Source organism: Stylophora pistillata, chromosome 1 (genome assembly GCF_964205215.1).
Source record: "Stylophora pistillata chromosome 1, jaStyPist1.2, whole genome shotgun sequence".
In the NCBI taxonomy this organism is placed as follows: domain Eukaryota; kingdom Metazoa; phylum Cnidaria; class Anthozoa; order Scleractinia; family Pocilloporidae; genus Stylophora; species Stylophora pistillata.
In genome coordinates this window covers 28,276,604-28,285,119 of record NC_142519.1, presented here as the reverse complement: position 1 = coordinate 28,285,119, position 8,516 = coordinate 28,276,604, and the positions used below count along the sequence as shown (strand labels likewise).

The following is an 8,516-nucleotide window of genomic DNA, read 5'->3' as shown; positions in this document are numbered from 1 at the left end:
TAAGGAGCTCGATTTTCGTTGAGATAAGCGAACAACATGGAACCGGCTCGCGCGCAATTGTTTAGATAACTAACGAGACTCTACTTTGCAACTAATGAAAAGACTTGTTATATCAAGGTTATAAGTTCCGTCCCCTTTAGGCACGTGTGGTGTGTGTGTATCTTCCCACCCACTAACTTCGGGCCCATTTAAGCTCGGACGGTTCTGCTGTTCTGCCTGTTCCAGGGATGGGAAAGGGAAAAGAAGTTTCGGTAAACGCAAGTGTAAATGCCTCAATGCCTTTTGTTTGAATGAAGAATTCATGAAAGCTTATAAATTTAAGCAAAAGAAGTCATGAAAGCCTATAAAGATGGCACGTTGGTCGACACCATAATATACTTTCATAATATACTTTTTGTTGTGGCCAATCCTTGGTGCCGAGAATGAAAAAAATCACCCTTTAACCCTTAACCCCTTGATATTAGTATGCAAATTCTCCATACTGTTCTCTATACATTTCTGATGCTGACAAGGAGAATCTGTTTTATAATCAAGAGCTTCTTCACTTGGTGATCATTCCCTTAATTCTCGTGACTTTAATGTGTGATTCAGGGATGATGTTGTTAGGAGAAATTAGATGTTAGTCACTCTTAAGGGTGAAAGGGTTGATAAACTCCTTACTTATTAACTTATCGAGGATTTTTATCAGTTAGACCTTTCAAGTCAACAGACTCTCTTAAAAGAGTACTTATAGGATTTCTGATGCTGCGTAAAATAAATCTTGCACACTAGATGTTGCTAATTGTAACTTTAATTCAAATTTTAATTGTTTACTCACGTTTCAGCGCGAATGTTGTCCCATCGAAGCCGCGGTAAATATATTGAATACAAGTACGTACGAAGAACAGTTCAATCAATATGATTAGCCATACATGTAAATCTCAATATGATACGATATTTAATAAAATTGGATGTCAGTAATAACATCGATACTTCTCCTACCGGTCTAAGACACGAAAACTCTTCCTTCCGTTGCTATAGCGAAAATATATCCACTTGTTTGTATTCCTAAAAAATCTTCTTCGATTATGTATTCCTTGTAAGACATTGAGATGCTACCTTTTCCAATAACTGGGGGAGAATTTAAGCGAGATTTAAAAAAAAAAAAAAGTGAGTGGATACTAGTAAATCAAATGACGATATAAGCCGGGCCTGGACAGAAGTACTCCTTTTTAAAAAAAAGATGTTTTTTAACTTGAAACTTATTGCTGTCACTGGGCTCAAGAATTCGCTTATGAAATTTTACATGATTGCCCAAAATAAATGACACTGCACTATAGAGCTAATCAAAGCTTAAAAATAAATTGTCTAAGTTTAACCATTGGCGTTGACGCAAAAAAGTGAGCAATCCGACGAATATGCAGACAAGATTTCCCCAAACGCGATACTAATCACAATCCTCAAAAAGTTTAATTTGAGTTTTTTAAGAATCTTGATGGGTAACATGCCTCTTTGCAACAGTGGCGATCCATAGATTTCCTATGACTTTTAAACCTTTCGACTGTCATCAAAAGCTGTTACAATGAAGTACTAGTGAACGTTCTTTTTCATTTGTGTCAAATAAGTATTTATTTTCAGCGGCGGTTGCGCTGCCGTCGAATCAATTTCTGCCAATTATTCAAACTTCAAAATAATGAGGGGTTCCTCTGGCCCCAAATTATTCCATCTTGTAGCTGCTCTTGAATTTTTGTAAGGAAAAAAAGTAGCGGTAAACTAATAAACTTTACTCTTTTTGTGTCTCACGTGACTGACCACAAGCTCACATCGAAATTTGTCGCTGGTCTGATAATAAACCTGTTTAAGACTTACTAACACGTGACACCACTACCCATTTGTTTAATTTGCGACACACGGGTATGATGTTTTTGAATGATCCAAGCCGAGGATCTTTAGCCGCTATCAAAATGAGTTGCTGACCAGAAGCTTAGATGAACGAAAGAATGCTTTCTAACTTTCGAGAGGATTGCATGTTGACAAAATATATTCAGGAAAACCCGAAAAGTGAAAAAAGGAAGAGGCTCCTAATTCATGACGAAGGGATATCTGCAAGACGAAAACTCAAGTAACAGCTACACTTAAGAGGAACAAGGACACCAAATAATAATACTTAAGATTTATCTTTTTGCCTTTCCCTGCGTTGTTCTTTGCGAAGCAATTTCATCAGTCTCTTCTTAGATCGCAATTTCATTTTTTTCTCCTTCCGCTTAATCTTTGCTTTGCGTTTCCACGACTCTGAATTGTATCCAGGGTGTGGCATTTTTCTCGGTTTCTCCTTGTTCTCATCTCCTTCTCTTGTTCTATAGGCACGTAGGAGTTGTTCGATATGGTCACGGAGCCCATGATAGAGTGACTCACGGACATTTTTTGTTTGAATGATGATCTTAGAAGCTCGTTCAATGAACTGAGCGTTTCTTTGGCCCCTTCGTGCCTTGTACCCAGGCCTCATTTTGCCCTTCTTAGACACTGCTATTGTCCAACTCTCGTTGTAAGCCGAAAGAAATTCTGTGTAATGGTTTTCGGCGTACTTCTCGTAAAACACGCACCTTTTGGACTTTGTGGCCTGCAAGAAATGGTTTCTCGTTGGTTACTCTATCTCTGACTGGATTTCATGTAATCTAAAGCCAACTTTCCTCAAGGTGGGCCACGTCGAGACCTGACGGGAGGGTGGGGGAAGGAAGTGATCTTCCTAGCACAGGCCCATTTACAAAATGAGGCTTTTGTGTTAAGAAAGGATTGAGTTTCGATTCTTCAACCTTGAATCACTGAGAAACAGTCAGGCTGCCTCCAGAAAAATACGCCAAAGATCGTCAATCTGTTACTGCCGAATTCTGAGACTTCATAAACCTCAGGAGTTTGGACCCTGAACCTTGTTACTATGCCAAGATATTTCGAGCTCGCCGACGAAGAGCCCTTCATTTGTTTTTGATCGATAAGATTAATTAGGACCTGAAGAAAAGTACGACAGCAATGCCTATCAAAACTACTTAAAAAGTGGTTTGAAATGGAAAGAATTCTGTAAAAAACACGCCCTAACTATAGCTTTAGGAATTAATTCTACCTTATATGGAGTCCCTTTCGCCGAAAAAGTCAATTGAGCGAGTGTATCCTGTCAGTCGAGTAAGTTAATTGGTTTTCTGCGTTTAAAGACTTTCGGCTATTTTTATTGGTTTAACGAAATAAGAAATTTTTAAGGGAAATTGATATTGATAAGGATGTAATCCTCTGGGTGTCTTCTAGTCAAAGCTACTCGACAAAAAATATTCATCCATTTTCTGTTCTAGCTAAGCTACGCGGATTTTAGCTCATTTACTTGTTCTGTCAAATAACCAGCCTAAAACGGCTAGGGCGAGGAATGATAGTCTGAAAAAAACGTTTAATAGTAGCCTTTTTAGAGGGCAGAATTTAACAAAAACAATCGCTTTACATGAAAAGCGTGACAGTAACAACTTGTAAAGGAGATAATTTGGTAGTTCAGCTGGTCATACACGTTTTGATGTATTCAAGAAATCCCTTTGACTATGCTTTGTCCTTTATACAGGGAATTTTCCCGAGCGTGGGTTTTGTTGACAGAATGTCACTTAAGTTCAAACATATGGACATCTTGATGTTAGTTAATTCGTTACCATTGCTGTGAATGGATGGTAACGTTTTTTTAAACCAAACTTTACTTGGTATAAAGAAAACACGCTTCGAATACCAGAATAATAATTTTGGTATACGCCATTCTCAGGAATTTCCTATCCGTGCGCGCTTTCAATGCAAATTTGCTCTACTCCCATGCTTTTAATCCTACCTATTAACAAAGATTACACAACATTCTGTAAACATTGGGCGCATAAAATAATGAAATGACCATAAGCAATAAGAGCTACCGTACCTTTCTTCCGATCAGCGATGCGTTCCGTTTGATGCACAAGTAATAATTCGTCAGTGCTCCACGAATCCGCACCCTTCCAAAATTGTCTGACTCGATGACCAGCTTGGCTGTAAAGGGAAGAGAGAGTAGAGACCGGTTGGCGGCAGGTTCCAATCCATCAAACAGCTCATTTTGTTTGTTTACATAAGATAAATTCAGAAAATTCTTTTGGAAACTTTCATATTGTGTCTAAGCAAAGTTGAATTTATGATGCGTGTAACAGTTTATCAACCTGATATAAGACGCTTCGTAATCGCTTACAACGACTATTCGTAATAATCATTTAGACTCCATACGGTTTTTACCGAATGAATCCGTGTCTACTCTAGCCAAAAGCGCTCGCTTTTTCTTGCTTGAGTCAATTGTGAAAGCACTGTTGTTTTCATTGTGCTGCTACTGCAACCACCATTTTTGGCAAGGGGACCCATGCCAATCATATTCAGAAAAAAGACCAAGCAGATTTTTCGGTTACAAGACCCTTATGGTTGACAATCTTGTACTAAAAGGCTTGATTGAGATCTCACAAAACTATCAACGGTAAAGCCTGGCGCCGCTAAAACACAAACAATCGCTGACTGGACATAAATAGATTAAATTCCTAGCTTATGCGATGACTCTAATGTTTCTGTTAGGATTAGTCGTTTTGCCGCTAATAAGGCTCGCGGTTGACAGTATGCACTGTTCGCGATCATCGGTTACGTATCCTGTTCTATCAAGGCATAAAGTAAACTGTAAATTCAGCGTGCATACTTTCTGCCACAATATTAATGATAGCAGTAGCTTTTAACGTTACTCTGCCAAACTTATCGCTCATGTCCATCCCACAGCGCTTGTAAAGCGGTTGAGTAAGGTCCTTTTCACACCAAATATAATTGTGGGGACGGACTATTCGCAAACCTTTGGAGCATTTCGTTCTAAAATGACTCTGTACCTTAGGCTAAAAGCCGTATGACTGAATGACAAAAATAAAAAGATGATGCGCAAAACAAAAGTAGCATTAAAGGGAAAAGTTGTCTGAAACTTGAATGTTACAACTCGGTTACGATCCGATTAACTGCCTCTTGTAAAATGCGTGAAAAGCAAGATGTTATACGCTGCCACGATACTTAAGTCAGTTTAATGGTCGATGTAATCTCCTTACCTCGTGCGGAGCCATTCATTGGCGACAAGTTTAAAGAAACAAAAGCTTTATTACAGTCTTAACCTTCAAACTTTCCTCGAATGCTATCACAATAATATAAGTCGATTAAGACAAGACGGCAACAACTGTAACAACAAAATACGCGCTCCAGATACAGAAAAGTGGCGCGTATTGTGAATAAGGAAATCTATAAATGTTGCAGTACTCGCTCATTGTCAGGTAATCTCCGAAAAAAAATGTTGACTCTGACGTCCATAACTCGAAGAATACATGGGCTTTACCTACCGTATTTATCGCCATCTCTTCCCATTGCGTCGATAAGTTTTCCATGTATACGAAGGTGACTCCTGCTTGCTCTTGAATACAGTTGTGTTTCCCGGTGAAATGGAAGGCTTCTGGTATCGCTTCTTCTTCTCTCCGTTCTAACATGATCTCGGAAGAGGTTCGCCTGTGGTTATCATTATAGACACGATAATTAACCATTCGCTATTTAGTAGTTTCCACCAGAATGAGGACAGTATCACAACTAACGTTTAATTCATGATCAAATCTCATACCTCCTGGCCTCGTCCCAAAATGAAGGTGATCCAACAAATCCTAAACAAAACGAAAGTTTCAATTGTTTTTGCGTAGGCGAATAATAACCGTGAACTTACTATACGATAGATTTTTTTCTTTTGGATATGAAAGCATTTCAAGTATATATTTTTAGAATGACACATACATTTCAAACGGATCGCCGCTGTATACTCACATAGAAAATAACAGCATGTCAGACTTAAATGTCGCTGAAGACTTTGATCTCATTTTGACTCAATAGGGGACGCGCACTGCAAACCGAGTGAGAAAAATACGACGAATAGGAGATAGAAATGTCCAGCATTCCAAAAACCCACAATAGTTGGTCTTCTTTCAATTATACCCTTTGAGATCGACCGCAAGGAAGCCGCCTTTCTATTTTGTGTCGTTTTTGTTCCATTACAACATGGTGAGGGTTTGTATGTACCATTTTTGATATGCAGATAACAAAATTAATTAAGGTAATCGCTTACAATTAGAGCTGCGGTAGGTGGGCATGTCTGGGTGCCTTAAATAAACAAAACCAGCGAAATAGAACAATTGAGTTGTCACATAACGCAGCGACATTTCACAAGGTTTTTACCGTAAAGAGCTTAGACGAAAATTCAGACGCGAATCCTGAACTCAAATCGCCAAATCCTAACGTCAAAATAGCATCAAAAGATGGGTAAATTATTCCATTCACGAACGACTTAAGGTGGGCGTGAAGGGGGGGCGTTAGATGAGTGTTATTGTATCGTCACTACGTAAACAAAGTGTCAGCATATCACTTAGGAAAATTTCAGTTATACGGGAAAGCTAGGCAAATCGATCCTTTGCTGTCAAAGTTATTTTAGCTAATTAATTTCTTTGATGAAACTTAGCACCTATGGGACACAATACGTTAACTTGACTTCGAATTTATTTCTATTTGTGGGAACATGAGCAGGGATACCTGCTGTTTTCCCAAAGTATCCACACGCAAAGGCATTGAGAAATTTCAAGGCAGCCATTAGTTTCCTGCTGTGGTTATTGTACTCACTCAAGTATAGCGATATTTTTGGATAACTGATGATTATAGGGTTCCAGATTAGACTCCGGCTAATTTACCGGTTATAAGTTTAATAATAACGTGGAAAAAAACTTCTCTTGTGCGTGTTCGAAATGTGTTTTTTTAGGTAATTAGTTAAGTCGTTCCTGCGTTTATAAAGAAGTTGGACAAGTTTTGACGATGCGATAGAACAAAGTTTGAATTATTTGATCCGGAATTTAGGATACCATGTGTTATGCATGCCTGCTTTCGAGTTTCAGAGCCGTTTTCTGGAAATTGCGCCCGTCATTTGCTTTGACCGACAGTTGATGGAATTTGCTCAACTGTCAAGAATAGCCCCTCAACTGAGCGCTAGCTTTTTCATTCTTCCTATCACTTTTGAATTGGTTAACCCGATTATTCGATGTTTTTAATGAGTGCAGATCCCACACATGGTTATTAATTGTTCAGTCAGTTGCGTGACTTTATTCAAGTTGCTATTTTTATCCCATAATTCTGCACACTGCCGAAGGCACTCTCGTCCAATGTCTTTATTCAGGGAAAGAAACATCAACTTGTTCACCGTTGAACTTGTAACCTACCCTTGAAAGTAGGGATCAGATTTCACTTAAATCATTTGCAACCTTCAGAACGGAAATTGGCTCATTAACTGTTATCTCATTGTGACAAATACAGCTGTGTGAGAGCTCAGTGTAAAGCTTGCGACCTGAAACTTCCTGTCAGAAAACTTCCAGATGATCGCGCGTGGCTGTTAACTTTTCGGAAGTCTCTTCTAAAACTGTGAAAAATATGGCAACGAACTTTCAAATTAATAATCTTACTGCACTTCTTCTGATACTGACTTTTAAGCTGTGAACACACCAATCTGTTATTCAAAGTATCCGTTTTCATCTCAACCAAAACGGTGCAATACACCTCAGTGCTTTCTTTCACTTGGCATTCTGGTCTCGTTTTACTTCTCACATTTTCGCTTATCCTCTCCACTTAGCAGAACGCTGCATACATTCGGTATAAGCTGCAATGTATGACAATGACGCGTCACCTTCTTCAAAAGCCTTCGTTGACACCTGTCTACGCAAAAAAAAAGAGCGTTTTCAAAACTACTTCTTCTTTTTTGAGACTCCACTAGTGGAACTGTTTTCGGATTAACTGCATCTCAGTTTTTATTAGTGTTTTAGTGTTTTCAGCATAGATGTTAGGCAAGAGCAGTTATTTACTCGAGGATTTCGCCTCGAAAAAGGCATTGCCTTCTTTGTAACATTAATTTTCTGATCTCTTACCGGGTAAGGAATAATACAGCGTATTTCCTCTAAAAATATTCAATTGTGTCAAACATAACGTGTTTTAATTAACATTTAAAACTAGCCGTAACGAGCAAATGTTCAATTTTGGGATTTTTGACCTCCGTGCAAGTTCCTCCACTGCGAAGCAACATTGCATCGGGTGAAAACCTACAGCTTAGCTTTATACCTTTTTAGGTAACCCAAGTAGTGTTAGCCTTAGAAAAATAGCTTAACGTATTTCCTCCTGCGGATGAAATATATCAAGCTATTTTTCGAAGTTGGAATTTAAATTTTGCACAGATCATTTTCAGAACTGATATAAGCCCAGACTGATTTGATTCACATGTTTCAGGCAAACAGGGCCCTTTTGAGTGACTTATCCCGGTGCTGCAGGCACTAAGTGCCAAAATATGAGGCAATGCAGAATATTCCCGCTCTAAGTGAATAATTCTTACGCTTTCACAACTTCTCATACACTTCTAATTAAGAAACGAAGGACAGCTTAGTAAAAAGTTAAACGAATGATTA

At 38.6% G+C, this 8,516-nt stretch overlaps 1 protein-coding gene and 1 long non-coding RNA gene across 3 annotated transcripts in view; both read right to left on the bottom strand.

The window, feature by feature from the left end:
- Positions 1–772: 772 nt before the first annotated feature.
- On the bottom strand, positions 773–6,121 carry LOC111322771 (fibroblast growth factor 18). 2 transcript variants are annotated; one of them, XM_022925937.2, is made up of 5 exons: positions 5,851–6,121; positions 5,654–5,693; positions 5,382–5,544; positions 3,917–4,023; positions 773–2,599 (listed from the first exon to the last, which is right to left on the bottom strand). In XM_022925937.2, exons 1-5 carry the CDS (start codon positions 5,901–5,903, stop codon positions 2,147–2,149), a joined length of 816 nt encoding a protein of 271 aa, XP_022781672.1. In that variant the 5' UTR covers positions 5,904–6,121; the 3' UTR covers positions 773–2,146. The 2 variants fall into 2 exon arrangements, with proteins under 2 accessions (XP_022781672.1, XP_022781673.1); XM_022925938.2 differs by having other exon boundaries at positions 5,821–6,120.
- Positions 6,122–7,076: 955 nt separating this feature from the next.
- The window catches only part of LOC148741965 (uncharacterized), a 9,200-nt gene continuing 7,760 nt past the window's right edge, over positions 7,077–8,516 (bottom strand). Inside the window, exon 4 of the long non-coding RNA XR_015990236.1 lies at positions 7,077–7,776. This is a non-coding gene — a long non-coding RNA (uncharacterized LOC148741965). The remainder of the gene's footprint in view (positions 7,777–8,516) is intronic.

Excerpts from the sequence above, each read along its gene's own strand:
- LOC111322771 (XM_022925937.2), bottom strand. The coding sequence starts at position 5,903 with ATGAGATCAAAGTCTTCAGCGACATTTAAGTCTGACATGCTGTTATTT. Across the intron at positions 4,024-5,381 it reads AAGAGATGGCGATAAATACG|CCAAGCTGGTCATCGAGTCA; the intron begins GTAGGTAAAGCC and ends TTCCCTTTACAG. Across the intron at positions 2,600-3,916 it reads CATCGCTGATCGGAAGAAAG|GCCACAAAGTCCAAAAGGTG; the intron begins GTACGGTAGCTC and ends CATTTCTTGCAG.